This window comes from Phasianus colchicus, chromosome 12 (assembly GCF_987193195.1).
Source record: "Phasianus colchicus chromosome 12, bPhaCol1.hap1.1, whole genome shotgun sequence".
Lineage (NCBI taxonomy): Eukaryota > Metazoa > Chordata > Aves > Galliformes > Phasianidae > Phasianus > Phasianus colchicus.
In genome coordinates, this window is record NC_143447.1 from 11,691,363 (window position 1) to 11,716,927 (window position 25,565).

Below are 25,565 nucleotides of genomic sequence, written 5' to 3' on the forward strand. Positions count from 1 at the left end.
CAATTCGGCGTTACTTACTGTAGGATAGAAAAGTCATACAGTTGTTTACAGAGCACAGCAGAAAGAAAAACAGAATTTTTTAAATATATTTTTCTACTTTCACGGTATCTCTTAGTAATTAAAGAAATGCAGAGTGCAGCTCACTACAGCTTTTACCTCCATTGTTCATTACCCAAAACAACACCATCGCAAGAATTTTTATATCTCCACAGTGCATAACCACAAGTAAAAGTTGCAGAGTAAAAACACACATTCATATATAACTGCAAAGAACTTTCCTTACCTCAGACATTCTTACTGTGCTTATGTTTCCAGAGCTATAAAACAGTTTCCCATTCCCTCAGTGAGTTGTACAAAGAAGTACTGGAAACACTCCTGTCTGTACAAGTACTAAGGCAGAACCATCACACGCCTCTTTACTCTTGTCTGACTCTGAGCACCTCAAGGTCTGATGTATGCTCGGGCTGTGCACAGGGGAGTGAAATAGGATCCTCCCCCTTGGTGTTCTCCAGACCTACAGTACGAAGTTGTGTCTGCCTCTCACCTCTGCAGCCGGCTCTCACCTCGCTGCCCCGCGGTGCCGCGCTCCGCGTGCTCCTCCAGTCGCAGGGCAGTCCCCTCACAGCTGGCTCGGAGAGGGCATGACACTCATCTTTCACAGAGATTTGATCAAAAGGAGTCACGGAGGCTTGAGGCACTCCTAATGCAGTGCGAGGAGATTCTACCTCTGCTCTGGCAGCCTAAGTAATGCATTAAATCAATGCAGCTGACCTAAGGCCTATTACAATTTTTTTTTTCCCCTCTCCAGGAGTGCACAACTATCTGCAAATAAGCTATGAGGTGCTCACAATTAAAAATATTTCTAGTATTAGAGGGCTGTTTTGAAAATTGCTGCGGCTGATTATTTTTTCCTTCTTTTAAGCATTTGTAGATCTTAAGGGTTCATTGAGTGGGGTGTGTATTTTTTTTTTGTTTGTTTGTTAAAACATTTCCCCCCTATCAACTGACTTTTGAGAATTTTATTTCTTTTTATGAAGTTGAAGCTTCTTATTAACAGACACGCAGGCCATAAAGACAGGAGAATTACTTTCCAGTAATTGGGCCAAAATCTGTTTTCAGTTATTCAGGTGTTGGGTTGCATTCATGGGTTAGAACAGGATTTTTGTCATAGTCATCCCTCACCTATTTAAAAAAACAAAACAAAACTGATGAAAACACTTCTACCCTTCTCACTCCTCTACCTTTGCCTCCCATATATTATTTCTTGGCACTCTCCTTACCCAGGAGGAGCTCACCGTGCTACACCCAGAAATGCACATGAATAAGTCACATTGGACTCAGCAGGAACCCTTTTAGAGACATACCAATAGGTATGTTTTAGGACAGTACCTGATCAGACGAAAACAAGCAATCCTGTAGGAATGGCAGCAGGAAATAAGATGGCTGTAGGGAAAAGAGAGCTAACGTAATGAATAATTGTTGGGTAATTTGTCTTCTAATCCTATTTATTATTTGGTAGATATATGCACAATGCTTAACGAGATAACCTAATTCACATTTTATTAAATACTGAAGTAAGGACACCAGAGTAATAGAATGAGGCCATATAAAGCCAACGTGACCCCAGAATCTGGTCCCACAGAGCACGACACAAAGCCCATGCTTTTCCTGAATCCCTATGTTTCTCCATCCTGCACCTTACTTCTTCCACAGAGCTATTTAACAAGACTTGAAGGGAAAAAAAGAAAAAAAGAAAAAAAAAAAAAAAGGGAGGGATTTAGTTTCACAGTACAGTCTGCCAGATTCTTCTGCCAAAACACATTGAAGTGTGCGAGGAGTGAACCACTGCCGGCAGCTCGGTCCTTCCAGGCACAGCTCAGGCATGGGCTGCAGGGCCACCCCTGTCAAGACACCAGTGTAGTTATGTGCATGTCAATGGGCAGGGGGGGTTGTCTCATCAACAGCAGGACAAGGAACTGGAAATGATGGCCAGCATGGTACTGTTGTGTTGAATGTTTTAAGTTGTGTATTTTGTAGAGATGACAAAACTAACTGTCCTCTCAATGGTAACTCAAAGCCAAAGGCACACCTCGTTACTAAAATCCTATTTCCTTCTTAATGAAACAAGTAGACTCCTTGGTTACACTGCTAACTGAGAATTCTGCAACAAGACTGCAACAAAAGGACAAAGCGTGGCTTAGGATTACCTGAGCTGCCAAAAAGCCTGACTTGACTTCTCCAGTCAAGACATCCAGTTCTCAGGAAGGCTTTATGTACTAGCTACCTGCCATTTGCATAGAAGATGATAATTCTTATTAAATTAGCTAACTATCCATAGCAAACAATTTAAGACCAATTCACTTTTTTTCTTCCCCTTAATTAATTATCTTCTAACCATCTTTTAAGCATAATTTTCATTGTTCAAGCTTTTTTAATGAATATTTTATGGGAGCATATTCCACTATTGCTCTTTTTAAACTATTTGCTATCACTAATAAGCACTTTTTCAGCTTTTTACCATCTATGTTCCTTTCAGTAAAATCTAACACTCTCTAGCATAATGTGACACATTCAAGACAACCTGTATGTACTGGTTAAAGAGGAATTAGTGCATTAACAGTATTTTCAGTATTTTCAGCTGATTCATAGTCCAAGCTTGCTTGTACAGAACAAATTATCAAGACATGTCTTGAAGAATGACCAAAATAGAAATCAGAGACTCCTATAACTCCTCTTCCAGTAGTAAAACTTAATGGAGAAATAGTTTCTTGTGGGAAAAAATAAACCTCAGGACAGAGCCTTAGGCTTGAGCCAAAAGCCTCGGGTTCAGTCTGAGGCTCTGCCATCGACTTGTCGTTTGATACACTTGGACAAGTTATTTCAATTCTTTTTTTTTTTTTTTTTTTTGCTTTTGTTTAAATGCATTTAAGTTACAAGCTCCTTGAGGAAACGATGGCATCTGTATTCTCAGGGACATTGCCGAGGGCAAAGGAAAAGTTCCCCAAGCCTGAAATCCATGACATCCAAATGTAAACACCAAAATCACAGCATTGCAATGTAGCTCAGAGAGAGCTGCTTTCTCGTCCTATGTGCCCCAGCCTGTTTCTCCATTGCCATGTCTCAGCCTGCGTTCAGAGAGGCAGGAACATGAGAGGACGTAGGGCAGCTTCCGAGGTGCTAAAACTGCTTCACCAAATTCCAGAGTACTCATAGTTTTCAGAAGAGCTCCCACACATGGAACTGATTACAGACAAAACGCTGCTGCTCTTACCTGCTTTTATTATCTCACATTCTTTAAGAAGTGGTATTAATCATAGGGAGTCACTACAACCAAGAGAGTGTGGCATAGCATGAAAGCACAATATCATCCTTGGGAAACTTTTTCCCTGTCATGATTTGGTGGCTGATTCAAGAAAGAAAAATAGAGCCATATTACTAAGACCATCATAAAAGAGATCAAGCTACACATTAAGAGTAAGTTTGCTCTTCACCACTGCTGCTTCCTTCTCTATCCTAGGCAGGCATGAAACTCACCCAAGCACATGTCTTCTGCATCAATTCCTTCTACCAGAGTTAGCTGCAAAATGGCATCAAACTCTGTGTGCTGCCTGCTTAGCCTAAATTCCAAATGTAATACATGGTGACCCTCTTCCTTCAGTCAGTGCTGGCAAACACCTCAGTGCTAATTTAATGGTCTGCTCACTGAGCATCTTGGAGAGATGTGAGGATTAAGCATTTCACCCCACCAAACCATGAGCTCATGGTCAGCCCCATGACCAGATGCCCATAGAGATAGGCAGCAGGTCACTTTTCCATGAGAAAAGCCAACGGGATCAGGGGCTATATACTTGTCCAGAACAGAAGGGACCTCAGGATTTAGGGAGCTAGGAGGGAAAACAGTAAAAAAGGTCTGAGGCCATGCCAACAGGACATGAACATGGCTGTGGGTCTGAGTTTCAAATGACTTGTAAGTCCAGTAGTTCTAAAAGTTAATGAACTTTTGCATAGGAAGATGAAAATAGTTCTAAACTTTGTGCATGAGGGTACAGGTTATAAGTACCAGTTTAACTGCAAATAGAGCACCTTAAGCCACGAAGCACTTAATCTTTCTCAAGAGGTGTAAAAGGCTCAGATGCAGCAGCGCAGCTCTCATGTAAGCAACAGAGAAACTCAGGCTGACTTTGTAACATGGTCCAAGCAGAGAACTCTGATTTACAGTATCCAAAACTGCTTTCCAATAACAGTTTAATCCCAGTTTATTGATCCCTATCTAGCTATTTACATCCCATTTACAGTAATTAGACAAAAAGAACCTAATGAAAATAAGAAGTTGATTTAATACTTCCTATGTTTGCACGACAGCTTCAGCAGAAATTTTAACTGTTCACTGAATGACTTCTCCTCGTCAGCTTAAGATAGCTTAAAACAGTACTTGAAGTAATGGTCCTGCAGGTGACCTTCCTAACAAAGCCTTCCCCTGCTTCCAACAACTGAGCATTTTCATTCTCCCATTCCCAGTTTTTGCATACTTCTTTTTCTCTGGTTGCTGTCACCAGGAGGGACACACTGTCCCACTTGACTTTTTGATAGCCTTAAACATACTTTGAATATTAGACTATTCCATCATTTTACTTTCCCCAATTAATGCAGCTTTACAATAAGCAAAAGAGACACACAATTAGCACGCACTTGATGACAAACAGATAAAAACAGCATTTTCTCTCTCCTAATAAAAGCAACAGAGTTAATTCACTGCTTGTATATACCATTCAGATGAGTTCATCCAATTTTCTGATAACTGGGGTTTTCTGTTGAATGCTTACAATATCATTCCAGGCCTTGACAGCATTTACGAAACCTCCAGATTATTTCTTTCCAGCATGCTCTACTTTGCATTTTTTCAACAGCTTTATCTGCTCTTCAGGTAGGTTTATTAGCTCCTTTTGGAGAGGCTTAGAATTTGGAGTCTTAATGAGTCCAAATCATGTATCCTCTCTGTTAGCAGCATTCCTTCTGTACTCTCTCCAATCTCCCCAGATATTTAATAAACACCATCTGATCCAACGTGAAGCCTGGAGCACCCACTTAACTACCAGCCATTTGCAAACTCACCGACTGTTCCTATTTTTTCGCTCCGTGCCTTTTTGCCAGTTTGAAACATTAAACTAAATACGTTACCTTTCACCTGCTTACATAGTAGGTGCTTTCTATGCTTGGATTTTAATACAATCAAAGAGAAAAAGAAAAGAAATTATGAAGAGCTTTAACAGTGAAATTAGCTTCTTAAGATGTTTTGTGAAGCAATGGCCACAAAATTCTAACTTCAAGGAGGGAAAAAAAGCACAGAAACACAACTGCTTTACATAGAGAATATCAAGACTGGAAAAACTGTTACAGAAACACGAATTGCAACACATTGCAAGTATGTCAGGCAGATCAGTTAAAATATGCTTGCTTTGAACAGCAGACATTTTTCTTCTCTCCTCCCTTTTCTCCCTGCTTCATGGCTGTTAGAGAGAAAACTGGATATCCACTGTTTTTTTCTTTCTTAATTTCTAAATTTTTTTTGAACAACGAAGCATGCAACTTCTATCTAAAAATATGGCAAAATGCCATATCATTTTGTCATAAGAGAATGTACTGTACTGATATGTATTTATATATGGCACGTCTGCCCAGAGATACCACTCTAAAGAATGAGATGGGCATGATGCAGTATGGATGAGATACCCAAGGCAGCTCTGCCCATCTTCTGCACGGTCAGTCTGGCTTGGGGTGGGTTAGCACAAAGGTACTAGCAGAGGATATGAACCTGCAAACTTTCAGTCTAGATAAGAAAAGTGTCATCAAATGAAATGCAATTTTCAAATCTTATCTAGCAGCCAAACGTTAATGGGAGCTGAAGTCTTTTGGTGTCAGGAATTAAGGTGGGAGCTGTACAGGTTATGCACTTCTGTTTCTGCACAATTTTACCAATTGCCCTCTCATCTTGTAAGCCTTGTGAGGAGTTTAAGACATTTAATTGCCAACTCTATTATTAAGGAATCTGCTTTGTCAAACTGCAGCCCCTAACAACGTTAAGTCTCTTAAAGCAAATCAGTTTTGATACTGGTGGTTCTCAGATGTGCAGCATTTAATCCTCAAATTACAGCACAAGTTTGAACAGGCTGATTCTGTCTGTCACCGAGATTTAGTAATTAACAAAAAAAATATTCAGCCCCCTTCCTAACACAAACAGTTTATCAAAAGAACACCAGTAATTTCAGTTAAGATATAGCGATGATCCAGGCAGAAGTACAATGGGAAGAAAGACTTGTTTATGCTATCTGATTTAAAGTGCCTAGACAGAATTCCAGAGACTTTGTGTTGTCATAAAAGGAATAGTCAGTAACCATGTTTGTGCCCCTGGGCCAAAGGGTGTGACATTGGGCCAAAGGTGTGTCAAAGTCGGCATACAACGTCTGCCATAAAGCCAGGATCAACTCATTCACAAGGCTAAAGAAAAGGAGAGTTGGCACTGTAATACTTGAAACATTAATGGCATTTTGTGTTCCCACTCCCCCCCAATAAAGATGATTGAGTCTACCAATGCAGGAGATACTTCAACTAAAGCTCTGAGCTTTGCATTTATTTTCACAGCCTCCAGCATTTTCCTTCCCTCTTTTTTCCCCCTTGTTCTTTAATGCCAGGTAGTGGTTTTCAACTGTTTAAACCATGGCATATAATAACCGATGAGTAACATAGCAGTAATACCAGTGGTGGCAATTTTACTTTGTTTCATGGGAGTGTCAGAGTATTATAGAGATGACTAGGACATGTCTCAGTGGCAGGCTGATAAAATGAGGTGAATTTTCCCTGCCTACAGGTTTTGCCAACTTTTAATCATAAACAACATACATTTTTCCAGGCAATAAAATAAAAGGCAAGCATTTCTAAAAGAAGAATGATTGCCAAAAAAGTGCTACAGCTTATCTATATATTTTTCCCCCCCCAAGCTTTGACCTACACATTTCTGGGCAGTACTTGAGGTCAACAACTAGACTTGAAGTACTGTTACTACTAGGACAACCAGTATTCATTATGGGTACTTATTTACCAGCTTTCCCTCTCTGTAAAATGTATCTTACAACTTCATACTATGGCCAAAAATGTTTTTTTTTTCCCATATATTTTTGCATTTAAATCCCTATCTAATTGAATAGGAAGAAGAAATTTTAATTTCTTTTTTACAATGATATCTCAAGACGACTCCTTGAAAATGATCCCCCATCTTCCATCTAGATGATTTCTTTAAGGTGACCTATTCTATTAGCCTACTCCAAACATGCATCTTCTTATGTCCAAAATACACACAAACTTCTGAAGTTTGCCCAGTCGTAAAAGCAGAAGATATAGCAATGTCCTGGAGTAGCATCCAACTACCCTTTCAACCAGGATACCACATCAATACCACAATAGTTTCCAGCGAGCTGTTTTTAATGGACAGCTCCCAGGTGACATCAGACACTGCTGCTGCAGCTGCCGCAATATCATACATCCTTGATTGAACTTTGATTAATTTTCCAGACTTTCAGAGCCTGTGGCAAAAAGGATCCGCAGTGGTAGCTGCAGCCATTAACTCCATCTTTTGCGATTTCTCCTTCTTCATTATGTTTGGGTCTTGATTGAACTTTGTTCCAAGTTAGTAGCTTTTGGCTATGGACGAGGGATGTAAGGCTTTAAAAACAGGAGTGCATGAGGATAGTATGTGAAAAGCTGTCAGAGAAAGCTGCCCAGTTACTTGGTGGTAGCTCTGGATATTCCTTGATGATGTGAGCGGCGTTTCCAACAAAAAATGTTGGAATTCCAGCTATAACTAGTCCAAACAACACAAGCAGCCACATTATATAGCCATATTCCACCTATCTTCAACATCTGAGTGTGCATAGTGGATATTATTTAATTATGCTGGACAGATTCAAAGTTGCTACATTGACATAATGTATAAAACTACCATTCCTGGGCAAAGTCAGAACTTTACAGAACTTGTTTAAAATCCACAAATAATCCCAATGGCTTCAAAAGATAATTTGCAGAGCGTGCAGCTAAATGGTGCAAGCAGCTCTCCTGCTATTTGTCTGCTCAATATGACAACTCCACACTGTATGGTCAGCCTACAGTTTGTTATAGCCTCTCACCCAAAAAGGGGCTTATGATCAGCAAGGACAGAACTTACAGTTACCCTGACAATACTTTACTGAAAATGTTACTGGACTTTTCCAAGTGATCCCTCAGTATTTTGATTACCTTATTCTCTCTCTCATTCCTAGTCACAGGAAAAAAAAAAAAAAAAAAGCACAACAAAACCCAACATCTGAATGGCTTATTATTTTGCTAGTAATGTGACAATACAAAGAATAATTCCCAACATGTCAGGTTTTCCTTCTGCCCTACTCTTTTTTTTTTTTTTCCTGTTACTGTCTGAATCTACCACTGTGATACGTTCTCAGAATCACTTATATCTAGTTTTATTGCCAGCTGTTGATATTTGCCAATGGTCATATGTAGAAACGGTATGCAGAAGTGGCTGTAGTGATCTATAGAAATTTCTGCCAGAACCTACAAATGCTGTAAAAGCTCCTTTCAGAGCTTGAAACCTGAAATTAACAGATGGGAAAAAAAATATTAAACTATTACGAGTAATTCAAAATCCACTATGGATCAAAGATATACATGATGTTTCCACAAGATCTGACACAATGGAGCTTTGTCCCTACATGAGGCCTCTGGGCATTTCTGTGATATAAGCAATAATAGATTTGTCTCTGCAAAGCTATGAGTTATTGTGGCACTCCAGCATACGCAACCTTTGAAATAATTGAAAACTTGGAAATAAAAGCAACCTTTTAAAAATAAAACACATGCATACATATCCGTATGCACACACACATCTATAAATAAATATAACTTTTCCTTGCTCTAACCTTTTTATTCACTGCCAAGAATAGCTGGCTGAAGCATCGGCATCTGCCAGGAGCTCTCATTTATTTTCCAGTGCTGCCTTGCCCCATTGCCCAGGCCGTCTCTGCAGCTTCCCTCCTCTCACCCCTCACCACTTCGCCTTCCTCTGAACCTGAGGACACAGAGCAGCTGCCCAGCCTGAGCTCCTGCCTTGCAGACACCCGGGCTCTGCTTACAGACACCCAACCCCTAGCCTCCTCCTGCCAACCCCTCCCTTGCTGAGATTCTGACAGAAGGCTGCTCACACAAAGCCAGAATCTCTCAGCTACCAGATATTTTACACATAGCACTACTAACAATGTTTCACACTGGAAATTATTAGCTTAAACACATTCAGATTGGAACTGAGCTCCCTGTCAGCTCCGGCTGCATGCATCTCAGTGATCCGCCAGCAGACTCTGTACATCAGATAGGATGCCAGGTTGGACTGCTTGCATGTTTGGAAACAGAAATGCTTGTGGGAACCTCCAAATGCTATGACAGGTAGGAGCAGCTCAAGAACCCAGGTTGCTATGAATAAGTGTGGTGTTAGCAACAGAGTCCCTTACATTTTAGCTTCCAGCCTCCTTGAACAAGCACAAGCCTATTATAAGGTGAGACTGGAGCTGCCCTGTTAACAACTTGGAGGCACTGGGCAGGTTACCAGGGCTTTTCCTCCACCAATATACTGGTTTAAAATAATAGGGGAGTATGCATAGCTTGAAAAGAGGGAAAGAAGAAAGATGATTTGAGACCAACCACTTTTTACAAGATGCCTGGGAATTGCTTGGAGGAGTGCCAGGCCCAGAACAAGGTGCGAAATCGTACAATTAAAGGGACCATGGCAGGTGTAAAACAGAAGGCTCTTATGAAGCAGGGGCTTTAGGTCTTATACCTGCAGGAAGCTGACTGCCAGACCCACACAGAAGGGACTGAAGAAGTAGGCCTGGCAGGATTAGCACAAGGAAGTAACAGGCCTTCGGGTGTATTAAACACACACACGGCTTGTGTGATTTTTCACAAACCTCTTTCTCTTTTACATTGTTCCTGCTGCTAAAAACAAACCATACAGTGGTGAGAAGGTGTTTTATCACTTACCAACAGCGGCTTCGGGCTCTCAAGAAGAGCTGAGCAGCCACAACCCTGTGAGATGTAAGGACCACCACACTGCAGGAGGCTGCACTGAGGCCACATGGGAGCTGAGATTACTGTGAATGTGTTTTTCAGAGCATCTGGCAGGTGTCCATGCTGCTGAGACCTCCACAAGCTGAAGGTCCTGCTCCTGCTGCTGCACAGCCAGTGTCACCTGTGTTCTTTGCTTCAAGAGAAGCTGGATCAAGCTCTCCTCAGCAATCATGAGACACTTTTATTAGTCCATGTACCTCATTCCAAAGCCTCAGCCTTACCATACATTTTTTGTTTTGCACTAAACTCTTCATCCCTGTATGGCTCCATCTCAGTTTACCCAACTGATTAAGGGAATATTCTTTTTGACCTGTAGTCTACAAGCAGGAGAGGAAGCATAGCATCCAGCTCACATGGCTGCATATTTGGTGTGATCTTTTCTCTAGAGTAGAAGGGACTATCAAGAGGGAAATGCCTTTTTGGACTCCGATTACATTCATATCCTCACCAGTATAAATCAGTTTCGTTCCAAGAAAGACATTTTATACCAGAATTGTAATAAGTTCCATATCTCTATGAAGCCATTCCTTTCAAGGAAACTCAAATCATTTTTATTAAAAAGGACCAGCAGCTATTATACTTGCATCATCTCCCTTTTACAAGGTGGTAAATTTGTGTTGTATCTGAAGTTATATAACAAAACTGCGACGATCAACCTGTCACACAGCCTGTGGCTCTGTCCTCCTAAGAAGAACATTTTCTCCTGACCACCATTTTAGCAAGAAAGTGACAATTGCTGCCTATAGAGGTACAATCCCAGCCTTCACAAACACTTCCTCTATAGACTTAAAAGGAGACATCCTTTGTTCCGAATCATCGTATTATACTGGCCAGTAAAGAGAAATAGCACAGCCTTTGCAATACAGCTATTAAAAGAATTGGCTTCTTTAGAAAGCTCTGAAAACTCATTTACAGCCTTAGAAATCGTGCATTTTGTTTATCAAGATATTTTCTCTGAACTCCAAACTACATTATCTGGATGGCATTCATCTTGAAGCATCAGTCTCATGGAATGTGAAATAGCTGTTTACGAGGGAGGAGGGATGCAAGCTACTTTTATATACAGAATTTATAGTGTAAATAGGCTGTTGAAAAGTCTGTTTGACAAAACAGCAGCATTTGGTGCTGCTTTACCCTGATTAGTAGTTGCTCTGTGCAGCCCAGCCATTGGCAGAGGAACACTCCACTTGTTTTACTTACCAGTTTGAATGTTACATCATTCCTAGCCAGATACCATTAGAAGAACAGGCACAATGAGCATAGGTAAACTGTGATCAATAGTATGCATCAGATATGTTTTTTGTTACCTCACTAGTAAATGAGCACAGTTTGAAATGAGCAGTACTTAACAAGGACTTGAACTTTGCAGACCTCAAGATGACTAACAACTCTATCCGGGACTCGCCATTGTCAGCTGGGATCTTATAATCTACAAGCTCTGAGCACTCATTTCCTTTGCAACTGGCTGAAAAAGAAACAAGTTGATAAAATAACAGTAACATGGAATAAAGACAGGCATTCATACAAAAAAGCCATTGCTCAGCCTCTCTGAAATTGTGTGGTTCTTGACCAGGAGGTTCCACATCTCTAAGACACACTGAGGAACACAGGGGGGTTTGGCATCCTGCAGGGATGCTGTAAGTGGAAATGGTGTGGCTGTACATCTTCCTGTGTAGCCATGGCTCCCAGGGCAGCACAGTGCTTGTGCTGATCTTTATATCTAGATTGCTTATAAATAGATGATTTTTCCCTTACTTTTTTTTTTATATTTTAAAGGATAACATTGAATAGAAATTCAGCAGTCAAGACCATCACTTTCCAAGTGCCACTTGTAAAATTTCCACCCTACAAATAAAACTGCACAAATGATCCAGATGTTTAATGGCACTGAACCTGCACCTGAAATACACATGAACAAACCTCAACCCTATGAAAGAAAGATTTCGCCTTCTTGCTAGCAAGATTTCATTCTCTAGCTCCTCATACAGCAAAACCCATAAGTTTCACAGAAGAGCAAGCAGATAATTACGTCCCATTTCAGATGTTGAGAAAGGACATCAAAAGGACATCCAAGGGATCTGCAGAGATGCCCTGTGAGTTCAGTATTCCCACTCAGTACTCAAATCCTGCTCTGGAGAGACCAACGCCAGAAAAAACTTGTTCTCATTTCACAGCTGGTTCAAATCCTTGTTTTTCCTGATCCTGCTGAACATGATCGAATATGATCTCATACACAAAAATAAAAAAATAATAAAAAAAAAAACAACAAACCCAATAGGAAAAAGACGGCAATGTCAGTGCTGTGCACACCTTCCCACATGAGAACTAAACTAAACCCATATGGGAACCAAACTGAGATCTATCAACTTTCACTTCTCCATGGAGGAACAGTTTCCAGTTATTATTATTGAGGTTAAAGCAAGAAACAGTAATCCATTCCATTTTTAAAGTTTTCTTAGTATGTTCTGTGAAATTCACTCTGCTGTGCAATGATCTCACATAGAGTGATGAGCCACAGGTTAAGTTTTAAATGCCAACATTTTGTCCCTGTGGAACGACGATGTTTTTGATTTACAAAAGATGTATTTCACCTCTACATACAGCAACACCAAAATGCAATTGGAGCAGATGTCACACGTTTCTCTGCCCACTTTCATAGTGGTGCAAGTGATTTTAGGCACTTCTTCCAACTGCCCCTGGATCACCAATGATCTATTAAGAACAGCTGAGAACAACACAAGAGTGAACTTGAAAGTGAAGCGAGACAGGATTTGGTGAACCATTAAATACATTTGTACCTATGGTCTCTTACTTAACCATCTGTAAAAGAAGCCAAGGACCTCTATCCGCTGTAATCACTGCATTTCATGCTCCCCATCAGCAATAAGGCCAGAACACCACAGTTTTAAAGTTTTGAGACAACAATAACTGGCAGTGAGTACAAAAGCACACTAGAAAAGGGACACAAAGTACTGAAAAAAAAAAATTGTATATGAAAGGAACTACAACAGTCATGTATTTGACTTGCAGGTTTGCTTTATTTATTTGGATTTCATTTTTTGGAAATTTACTTCCTGAACTGTATGCCTTTCAGCCAAAGTTCTTTTTCTTTGAATTTATGTGCTAGAACACACACATGCTCCCCTTTTCAAATGAATGGATCTGCTCCAAAGCAGACCCTGGGGCAACTGCTTGTACCCCAGAAGTTGAATGTTTCTGTCCTCATTGCCACATGCCAAGATGCAAGGTATGGGCACACGTTTTGATCTGAAGTGTCACATTAACAGGCAGATAACATTCAGCTCCACAGTTCCAATCCTCAGTGCCTGAGGGACACTGAGGGCCTTGACAGCACTGGCAAAAGCAAAAGCAACAGTGGGTCACCTCTGCTGGTGCAGATTTTTCTTAATGAGTACAGTATGCAGGCTTTTGTTTATTGCTGGTGAAAGTGCATAGCTAATGGTGGTGATCGTGTTGAAAAAAAATATCATTTTGTAGCTGAGAATTTGCTCTATCAAATGTTTGTGATCTTTGTATCTGCAGTAATTTCCATGGAAATAAGTAGGAGGCATTAATTTCGGAGCAATCGTTATATAACAACTGCTCATCCAGAGACCAGCTTGCTTATACCTGAGATAGAGACCATGCAGATTCAGCTTGCTTTGGTCACTTCTCTACAAGATGAATGCAGCGCATTCCCCTTAGCTGGGCTGGAAGCAGAGCAGGTGCAGAAGCACATCTGTTTTTCCCCAGAGCACACAGCCCACGTGCACACCTACCTGCACTCAAGCCCTGCACTGCTTTGTTACCTCCGGTGCCGTCCACTGCACTAGAAAGTTTCTGCGAAGTCCCTGGGAGTTCTAGGTTCAATTGTAAGCGATATCCTCTCCCTGAAAGCACTGTCACAGCCATTAGGGCTGCCAGGAAGCTCTTGCTGTAAGACTGAGGTAAGATCCCTTGAGATCAGCAGGCTCTCAACTAATAGTTTCAGCCTCTGAAATCCATTCCCTCTGGCAGATTCCCAAAGCCAGATGTTAATGACCTTAGGCATAATGCAAGATCTTCTTACTGGCGCAATTTTTGGTGCTTTTTCTGCCCCCAGCCCCCAGTTCAAAAGATAGTAATAATGCCAGAAACTTCTTATGCTTGGACAAAGCTTCCACTTCGGCATTGCAAGCAGCTACACAGCTGTTACTGCAGCACTGTGACTCACTCTTACAAGAAAAGGTCTTTCTTTTAGTAGTACCCCAATGAGTATTTGAATGGTTCTTCATAGAGTGATGCAAAACCTCCTGACGTACATTTAAGCTCAAATACCTTTGGGCCTATGCATTTATGACCAAGCACTAGTTCTATGCCACTTCCATGCTGCCCAGAGGAGTGACACAGCAAAAGTTGGTGTGCTCCTGCCAGGGGCCCTTCTTTCCCTACAAGGTACTGCCACAGGACTTCAGGATTCTGGTTAGTCACATCACTACTGCAGTTCAGTTGTGCATAGAGTATTTCTAATGATCTATTATTAATTGCCAAGAATTGCATTCTAGTCTTTCTTAAATTCCGAAGGGAGAGAAAACGCACTGCTCTCAGCTGTCAAGGCAGTAATTCACTACTTAAATGAAATGAGTCAGAAGTTGTAAAGGACTGATTTATACTAATCTGCACAATGCAGTTCATAAAGGTGGAATCTGTAAATAATGAAAGAAAACCAGAGAAAGTGCAGTTGATTAAGCTGGTATTGCTAAACCAGCAAATGAGTGAATCGATGAAATAAGGCCATGCTAGTTTTAGTATTTCAGCGAGAAGCACAGTCTACAAGCTCACTGCAAATTGGGAAGAATTTTATTTGGAAGAGGTCAAATAAAGGGAAGACTCAGATTTTCAAGTCATGTCCTTCACATTCCAAGCTGTGTAACAATCACTGAGGTCAGTCAGACCATGCCATTCCCCACTGACCTGGGGCTGTGTCCCCTCTTTATGCAAAAGAGAATGACAACATCAACTAGTTTGCAAAATAAAGACCTGGTGGATCTGCAGAAGAGATCCACTGCTCAGTTAGGGCATGCATTCCAGGACTGGATAAAGAAAGGAAGGGAGGGGGGAGGAGAAAAAAAAAAAAAAGAAAGAAAAAAAGAAAAAGAGGACTGGAAACTCCACCTGGATGCTATCAGTCTTGCCCAAGTAAACAGTACTGACATTAGTGCTAGCCTGCTGAGTGGTACAGGTTAGGAAGGGTCACAAAGGCAAAATGGTGACCAAGCTTGCCTTGAGGTAGAGATGCTCTGGAATCTGTCACAAAGGGAGAGGGCTGAAAGCTCATTTTATCTAGAAGTCATTTCATTTTAGAGTTCAAAACAATTAAAGACATTGAAAGAATTGTACAAACATGGATTACAGAGAGACAGAAACAATCTCCTTTTTTGTATAAACATGCACTCAGCTACATGCGTAGAGTGCAATGTGTACTGCTCAGGAGATAACAGTGCAGCATACCCACAGAGTGACAAGGCAGTTTATGAGATAGCAAACAAACAGAAAAAAACACCAGGAAGTTTTCTTCATTATACTAAACAAAAACTCCAATATGACTAAGAACTTTAGTTTAAGAAAAAATCCTTCAGAGGCAAATGAATGTCCTGAGCACTAAAAAGTCTTTGCAGAAGCCCCTTGTTATAAGGTTTCTCTTGATATTCCTCTCATTCAGTTGCACCCAAATCTGCAAACCAGAGAAATACCTATTTGTGTGCATTAGTTACTGTGCTGTGACAACTATTTCTGAATTCTAAAGAGGAATTCTTTGACATGCCTTTAAATTCCCTTGAAACTCTTACTAGGGAAAATGAGCTACATTACCAATGCACTTCAATTTTCTAATCTGGGTTTTCCTTATCTTCTGTCTATAAAAGAACCCCTGAAAATACAGCCAGAAAACCCAAGTCCTGAAAAATAGTTTTACCAGTAATGCCTTTTTTGAAGGAAAGCCACATGGATCAAAACTTTTTCCTAGTATCACTTCCAATTCCCTCCCAATGCTTTCCTCCATACCAAGGAAACAGAATAAGAGATGAACGATACTTTAGATGACATTAAGCAACAAGACCCAAACTGTTCACAGATTTTGACATTTGTCCAAATGTACAACCACGGTGGGAGGCTATGACTGCATCGGAAATGAAATGGTTAATAAATCTTAAAAACTGATCCTTTTCCAGGCATGTTCAAATAACACAGTAAAAAAGCCTCAACTGTAAAGTGAAGCTCTGAACTAATTTTACTTCTCATAGAGCATGCCAGGAAGTGTATTACATGCCATTGGCGAGATACCAAACCGGTGACTCTAGGGGGATGACTGAAGGAATCCTCACAATTCTACATCTTGGAAATAAATTCTGTGCTAGAAGGAAAAGCTCTGTAACACATGCCATCTGGTACCCTTTGCCTTCTTTTTATGAACAGGGAGAAAATCAAGGAGAGGAAGAGCCCGTTTCCTCTTACACAGGCCAAACACAACTCAGTACCAGCAAAAGGAACAGAGCAGCTCTGACGGATCTTGCAGCTGCATTGCTGCAGTACAGGCACTTCCATAAGTCTCAGTATCAATCTGAGCTCTCAAATTTATATCAGGAAGCCTATTATAATCAGTGGGAACGTCATCTGGACCATTCATTGCAGGAGAATGGTGTCTAATTGCACTGCAAATGGAATGGGTTATGCTGAAGCCTCTGCACTGCATTGAACTCTGCTTTCAGCTGCTGCATCACTTCTCCTTTGAAAGGGAATTTGTAATGTCTTAGGCAAAATTGAAACTGTGCCTATGTAGCCTTAGAACAGCTAAATAAAATCTTAATCTGAATCCATATTATAACAGAGACTCCAGATAAGAAACAACTGCTACTTCAGGATTACTGAAAGGGAGTTGCAGTAATACCTTGAGAAATGCTCACTTTAAAGCAGATGAAAAAAATTCAAACAGAAATAAAACGCTTCTCCAGATACATGAAGAGCTGTCTCCCATTCATCCCCACGGCCCCAGAGAGCTGTCCCACCTCTGCTTTATCCTGCTATGAACTAAAGTGGAAATGGCTACGAGCCAGGGAGAGTTAGCCCCAAGGAAATTCCTGCAGAGTAGCAGGAGGCACGCTGGGGATGCGGCCTGAGCTGCTCTGCATTCCAGCTCTCTTCTGTGCTGCAAGGACCCAGTGAGGCCATCCGCAGCCACCCATCAGCCTGGGCAACAGCCCGCCTGCTCTAACCCTGGGTGCAGCCCCAAGCACCTCAGGCAGCTGAGGATACAGACACTGAAGTGACATAAAACCCTTCCTTGCATATGAAGTACTGCACTTAGAAGTGATTTATTTGAGTCATTCATTAAACTGTTAAAGGACTTGGCCGATACAAGTTAATAATATTCTTGTTCAAATCTCATGAGACAAAGAACACCTCATTTTACTTGTATAAAGATAGGAAATCTCTAATATAATAAAAAACAACTCGGGTAATGGTTTGTTCCATAGTAAGGCAGTAAAAGATACTTTAAAGTAGTGTTTATTTATATTATATAATATAATCATTGCTTCTATCATGACCGGGGTCTATTTTCCTCTCAGTGCAAATATTTAACTCCCATTAATGTTAACAAGAGGTTACCTAGCATTTACTTTGGCAAAAGAATAAAACCTGTATTTTCACATTAATCTTAAGCAAACCTTCAACTTGAAAGAATCTCAAGAGGACCTCATATTAGCACTATCTTAATTGCTCCAAAATCTGGATTTTGTATGAAGCATATACACAGATAAAAATAACTCATGTTAACTTTCAGTTGCACATTTTAGGATAATGGGGAATAATTGTGTCACCTCTCTATAAACTGCATAGCTCGCTCTGCAAAGGCACTTAAAGATGATAAAATCTTTGAAGAATTCATTACTTTTCTAAGAATGTTTTCTGCTCTTGCTTCAGATATTCTCACAATCAAAAACAGAAATATTACTTGACAACAGCTCTCACAATTAAAACAGTGGATGAAATTCATAGCATATTTGCAAAAGAAACAACTTAGGGCAGCCTGTATTTACAGTTTGGGGAATCTCCTCGTTCACATCAGCATTCTCACAGGACAGTAAGGTAGCACAGATGCACAGTGCAGGTAGAAGTTGGCCCTTTTCATTTTGTGAAACTGCTTTGATCATTCCTCTCTCAAGACATTATTTTAAAACTAGAATGCAATTGACCAGTATTGCACCATATGTTCCCTATGTGTGAGCTCTGTCTTGTTCATTAATTTTTATGCCACTACCGTTGGAATTCAGCCAGTGTAATGTGGAGGCAATTAGCAATGTCAGAGTGTTCATGCCAGCATATAATGAGAGAGAAAAAGAGAGAGAGAAATGAGGAGATTGTACTTCCTGCTACAGGCAAGGGTCCTCCTCAGAGAGATTTTTTTTTTTTTAATGTTACTTGAAAACTGGAAGATGTGATAAAACCAGACAGGTGGTAAGAAATAAGTCTTGTTCTAGAAGTCAGATTTACTCTTTTAAAAATGCTCGTGTAGCTCTACAACACGTTCCCCCATTTTCAGAGGGTGAACCTGAAGACACTTTGTGTCCTGATGACCTCATCTCTTCATCTTACAGATGCTGCGGTCCGCTTTTAGGTCTGCATCAGTGTGCTCAGTTTTAGGCTACAAAAGCATCCACTAGAATATAAACATACATTAAATAATGCATAATCCAATGACACAGTATTTACTGACCAAACCCGTGATTTGTTTTCATAAGAAAAAAAGAACTGCTGCCAATCTTTGCCTTTTGAGGTCTAAGCTATTTGCCATACTTGTTGCTGTTTGTGTGCTTTGAATTTTCGAAATAAGAAAGTAAGACATGTCTGAGGTTCCAAGCAGTTCTGGAGACCTCACTAAAGCATCCACCTCTTCCCATTTTAAGTGTAAGTGCACATGCATCCACTCACCCCTTCCCCTCCCATGAGAAACAAGGCCAGCTTCAGAATATAATTTCTGCTTTATCTCAGGAGAAGAATGCACCTAGCATGAAGGCTACAGAAAATCTACAGTGTTAGAAAACCTGTGCTTGTGAATCCAGAAGTGCAGCTCCACAAGAATTACATTTCACAGCATTTTCCTTTCCAACTGATTATCATCTTCTTCCATGAGATAGAAAGTTAAACCAAAGCCCTATATATACAGAAACAGCTTCACACTCCAAAAGGTTTTTGTGGAACAGCTGTATATATGTTTACAAGGTAGACAACTCAAAAATCAGCTGATAGGAGAATGGCTCAAACCACAGAATCCAAGGCCATATTCTACTGTGCCTCTCTCCACTTCAGACTATAAACAGTTCAGACCCAAGCTTGGGTTTCGCAGTCCATTAAGGAGATAGAGAACTTTGAATTTCACTGGGGACATAATTTTCAGTTCTATAGCATTTAATGGTTTAATTATCTATTTGCCCGAAAAGTCATTAAGCAACTCTTCACTGTAACAAAATAAGTTATTAACAATCATTGAAGTACAAGTTGCAGTAGTGTGGTGCTGCTTGTGGTAAGGGGCTTGTGGGTTAGTGGCAAACCTTCACCTCTGATAGCTTGGCATATACACAAAGGAAGTTTGGCTAATCCATCCTAATTCCTAATGGATATTTACTTTCTTCATTAAAAAAATTAAAAAAAAAAATAATCAGGATTTGGCTCAGAGAAGCATCAACAAATTTCTAAACTGCTATAACAATAGTGAAACTTCATCAAAACTGAATGTTTTGGTTGTATGACATTAAAAAAAAAAAAGTTCCACTGAAAAGGAACCACGTAGTTCGAATCAAGTGATGAATGAAATATTTTGCTTTGAGAGTGTCTTTTGTCTAATTCATTTGGGTTCTTGTAACACAAATTTAATATAGAGAAATAAAGGTGGAAGACAGATGGGAACCTCCAACAAGAGGGACTGCTGTACTTTAGCAGCTTCTGTATTCATGTCTTCTGCAGTGGATGTAGTAAGAGACTCAAATGTAATGCAATCAAAAGCAAATCTCTCCTTATAACAGAGACAAAAATTAAAAAAAAAAAAAGTCAACTAAATTATCAAAGCAATACAATTTAACAGATAGGAACGAGGAAAGCACTGAAGTTTGCAAAGTATGTGCTTCACTTGCTTTCATGCCCTTGCCGTACCCGTGCAGGGGAGTCTCAATTTAAGCACACGTTAAGAATAGAAGAGAAAGGAGCAGTGAGGGGACGATTAGTTTGAGACAGAACTCAGCAATACCACGTAGGTAACTCTTCAGTCAAGTGTTAGTCGAAACATTAGCCTCTCCCCTCCTAACTAATCTATTTATTTCAGTTCCATCTGTTAATTTAAACAAAAAAAATTACATTTTCATGTTGCATGTGAGACCAAAAAACATATATTGTCACAGATATCCCCTTCGGCAGCTCTATTGTACCCCACTGCAGCAGGGACGTGCTGCCCTTCACCCCTGCTCTTCCACCGAACGTGAAAGTAGTTCTTACAAAAAAACTGAAGTTAAAAAATCCTGTTAGATTGCAGGAGAACAGCTGCCAGAGCCCTGCGCAGCCGCTGGCCCCGTGGCTCCCTGCCTTGGTGCTCACTTCTCCCTGTGATGCTCCTAATGTGTTCAGACACCGGGGACGCAGGGAGAGGCTGTGCACTCAGCACGAGGCATGACAGAAATGCCAGTTATAATCACAAACGTGCCCCAACCAATTCTGCTTCCGATACAAATTGCATCAGGCACAGAGTTGGCAGGAAACAGTTTTGTGGGCAAATGGCAAGAGGGGCAGCATCATTCTGTTTCTGAGGCAAAACCTCTACCTTGTTTCCTTCTGGCCTTGCCTAGAGCTCTCTCCAAGGCCAAGGCATTTACACAGCATGAAAGACGGAGCTCAGGTTTTCTACCTCAAAATCTGAAGGAATGTGCTGAATGCTGCAGAACTGCATGTGAGCAGAAGCGGTATGAGGAGCCCCAGCCTCCTTAAAGACCTGGGCAGAGATCATGTTTGCCTGATGAAAAGACAACTCCTACCACGTAACATGGAAGGCTGCTACACGCCACAACATGCATATGATGCGACCCTGTCTCCTACTCAGGACAGCACACGTCTCCTTCACTTTAAATTCCTATACGTTTGAGATTTTACTGAAGGTTTCCTTCTAGTTGCAGATTTGGGGACAGGGCTTTTCTTTTTCTTGGATGTCACAGCCAACACATACCCTGGTTAATTCCACGTGCCAGCCAGGCAGGCTGGCTGAGCTCTGATCGCCCCTTCCCACTACAGAACCTGGCACAGCAGGGTCCCAGCACACCAGAAGTAGCACTATGAGCAGTGTAGGTACATTCACAGAGCTGTACTGCCCAGGCAGCCCTGTTAGGCAGTCTACAGGACTTTCCAAGACCATCTCTGGCCATACTTTCAAGCTTCCTACTGTCTACAAGAGCGAAAGGCAGAAAGCCTCAATTTAGAATTTTGCCTTGTATTTTGAAACTAATTATTTCAAAATACATCTGAGACAAAAACTGATGTCACCACATCTTAATGTGATCCACAGCAGTAGACAGAAGAAAATAAATCTTGGCCAGAGGCCACTTTTCTGCCTACCACATTTGGAGGAAGGAATCACAATATTCCTGTCCTTAGTTCTGTAGTGGATCTGCCACTTGCCATCGAGAACATCACCTACAATTTCTATATGCTCCTTTTCTCATGTAGAAGGTAAACACCACAACCCATCAGTTGGCCTGCAGATGAGGCTGAGCTCAGAAAGGACTTGAGATCCTCTAGGATAAGGCCCTGTATAGGTGAAAACGATAATTTCTCCATTCCCATAGTAACTCCAGAACATCCCAGCAGTGAAGCTCTTCCACCGAATGTGAAAATAGTTCTTACAAAAAATATTGAAGTTAAAAAAAATAATTAAATATTGAACAACCAGGAGAATTAAATAAGAGACCAGCTTGTAGTTTTCATGTGCAGTCATCTGAGTCAGCTCTCCAAGGAGCGCCAAGGGCTAAATTCATCCTTGAGCTATGCTGGCTTCTGCCAATGTAAACCAGGACACGCGGCTTCTGCCAGCAGAGCAGGGAGAGGCTGCAGCAGTAGAAAGCACCCCCAGCTTCCCTCTGCTCTGAGGGTCTGAGACAGCAGCTCAGCACTGAGCTGGGAAGGCTCACAGCTGCGGCAGCCCAGGGTGCCATGGTATCATGCATAGAGCCCATAGAACCTGCTGAGATTCAAGCAGATTTTAAAGCTGTTTTTAGCAGAGCCTATTGCAACAAGGGATAATGGTGATCAAACCCTCAGCAAAACCAAGTTTGCCTTGCAAGGTAATGAGGTGTCACCAGCACCAAGACAAGCACATCCATCTCTTAAAGTTTTGCCCACTGTAAGATTTTTTCTTTGCAGTTTGCATCATTAGCCAAGTTTGTCAGTCTGTGTTGCATAATACCTCTTGATGTACAGTCAGATTGAGCTGAGGATCCAACAGGGAACAGCCGTGTGACTCAGATGTTTTCAGGGGAGGGCAGAATGCTGTGTACAGAAAGCTGGCCTCACTCCCCTATGAACAAAGAGTGGCAAAAACACAGGCATCTCCACCATGCCAGCTGTGTTGCTGTACTGAAGCAGTCCACAGTTGGCACGATATGAAAAAGGAGATTAGCAAGTATAATAACATTTTATTGTGCTCTTTAGAGCAAAAAATCATTTGTATATAACCACCACTGATCATCCAAAACCACAATACTGAACCCAAACCCCTTCAGATTTCAAGGGAATTTGGGTTTCAACCTTCACCCAAACCCCACCCTCCGAGTTCAGTTCCATGTGAGATCCAAGACTGGAAGGTACCTATTTTCTATCTTCTGGGAGGTGGATGTTTTCCAAGGCCACATAAAATTCATGCATTTCACAGCTGAAAAATCTTGGGAGGAGAATCTGAATTTTTATTGCAACAAACCAGACTCTCCAACCCAACAGCAAACCCCAAAACTAAGCCTAAACCAGAAGCAAACACCACTCTCCCAGGGCAGAGCTCTGCCAACAGAAGAGGCCAGAAGCCACCCAGGTTAGGCTCCATTACATTACGAGGATGGCTCCAGGTTTAATCCTCAGGAATACACAAAGATTTGGCTCTATGTAAAGGCTAAGCTGTGACTGAGTGTCTCATCTCGGTCCCCGTTGGAGCAGATCCTAAAACCACCACACACTTTGGCACTGTTTGTTATACTTGGCAATCTCTGCTCAAGCTAGGTGGGTGCATTGGCAGGACTTGTGAGGAACCCCTCCTCTTTAATTGGTGGGAATGTACCTGTAAGGCTGAGCTGTGTTTGGTAAGGCTAAGTGTTCCCGCAAGGGAAAACGACTTGAGACAATGCAGTTGGTGTTTAGAGTAACAAGACAGAAAATGACTGAGGCACTCTTTCATGTTCCCTGGAGGGCCCTGTTAAGCCCTTACTGCTTGCTGTTGTTTCACCATGAAACCGTGTCCCTTGCTTTATTTCAAGAGAAAGCTGTTGAAACAGTGAGACAGCCACAAAGTTTTTCTCCTGCAACTGAGCAAGAGCCAGACCACCTCTAACTCCTGCCACTATTATATTCCATGACAGAAGTTAAAAAGCTTTTTTTTTTTTTTGCCACAAATTGTCTAACAAAAAGAAATACTAAGCTACAAACATTGTTTTTTTTTTTCTCTCCCTCAAATAACTTATTACAGAAAGGAAGATTACTTGAAAACTCAACTTTTACTTTGTAGTTGTTTTTGCGTGTGCGTGTGTGTGTGCGCGCGTGTATAACAAGAGTCAGGTATGATTTTATCTTTCCTAAAGCTAGAATGTATTTCACCTATTAAATCTATAAGCGGAGAATATAAGGAGCTTCAGCTGTGCTGTGAATTTAACACTGGCAGTGCTTTCTTCAAGCCCCATGCTGTTGCATTAAATGACAGAAGGCTGTATATTACTTCCCATACAAAATTAAAGATGTTCAGAGGTATGTGACTTCTGTTGTCTGAGCTAATGGAGTCTCAAATACCTTAAGACTGGAATTATCTCATATTCTATTCAGTAGAGGGCAGTGGTAGATAAAAGCCACACCTATTAACACATATTTAAAAGTTTCATCTCCAAACTGGCAACTGTCACAAATCTGAAGGTAGCAAGCACATCGGACAGGCAGAAGCGATAGATTTGGTGCTTTTGGTCATATTCCTCTGCTTGCTTTTTCCTCATCTCCCTTCTTCCCTCATCCTATTCCCCTCTTCCTCCCCGCCTTCTCCCTTCCCAGTGTTTGCTACAATCAAGGCTAAATGCCTTCTGCAAGGTGTTCTCCCCGAAAAGCTAGCAGGAAATAAAAATGCTCAGAACCTTGTGGGATCAAGTTCTTAATGGCTTTAAATGAAAGTAAAGTAAACACATGCACATGTGCATGCATGCATACCCACACCCAGCACCTATTTGTCAGCCCTTTTTACCAAAGGAGAACACAAGCTGGAGAAGGACTGGTGCCTTGTGGCAAGGGCACTTGGGGTGGGGGGAAGAGGCATTTTCAGTGCAGTCCCTGTGCTTAGCAGATTAAATGAATCCATTCATTAGACACTGCTGTGAGTACAACCAAGCACGAAGAAAACACAGCAAGAATGTTAGGTTGCTCCATCAGCTCACGCACTGAACATAACAATCAGATATGTAGTACCACTTCACAAACACCAATTTCTCAAGCAAAGACAACTGAGGAAAAAAAGAAATTATTAGTATGTAGTTTGCAAAGTTTTACACACGTGAAGGTGTGTGCACAACTGTACATGCTCTAACTTTTCCTGTCCTAGAATGCACGATCTTAGCAATCATTAAGCACACATGAGAAGGAGGAAAACTGTACTGAACACTGGAGAGATTTCAAATAAGAGAATAAGACCAAAGAAAAGGGGTCAGGAGTAGTGGAAAGAGGAACTGCGAGTAAACTGCTACTGTCTTTGTTTTCAGGGAAAATTGCAAAACAACCAAACACCCACCAAAAACCAAGCCCAACTGGCAACCTCATTTCTTTCATTAGAGAGAATGGATAATTCCATCACAACATAATGTGACAGAAAACTCCTTTCTACAGTTATCTTCAAATAGAATTACTGTTGCACGTGAGCAGCATGGAGCATGTACCAGCTGCCAAATGGAAATACTTGCCATTCCTGCACCTTAGCAGATGGAGAGGAAAAAAAAAAAAAAAAGGCAGCGATGTCTCCTAAAGATGTCTCCTAAAGTAACCATCAGGTTACTAAGGGCAGTTCTGCAGAACAGCTCAGGTCTGGAAGCCCTGTGCCAGTCAGACTGGGGGCTGCAGCCCAGTGAAGCTGAGCCCCAGCACTCTTAGACCTC

General features: G+C 41.2%; 1 protein-coding gene across 2 annotated transcripts in view; it reads right to left on the reverse strand.

Moving 5' to 3' along the window:
- Positions 1 to 25,565, reverse strand: part of BNC1 (basonuclin zinc finger protein 1) — a 71,515-nt gene that overhangs the window by 20,365 nt on the left and 25,585 nt on the right. The window contains exon 1 of one of the 2 annotated variants that reach the window (XM_090148965.1): positions 284 to 425. The exons of the other annotated variant lie outside the window; for it this stretch is intronic. Coding sequence (XP_090005091.1) covers positions 284 to 292 — 9 coding nt within the window. The 5' untranslated portion in view covers positions 293 to 425. Of the gene's footprint in view, positions 1 to 283; positions 426 to 25,565 lie in introns of those variants that run through there. 2 annotated transcript variants of the gene reach the window in all.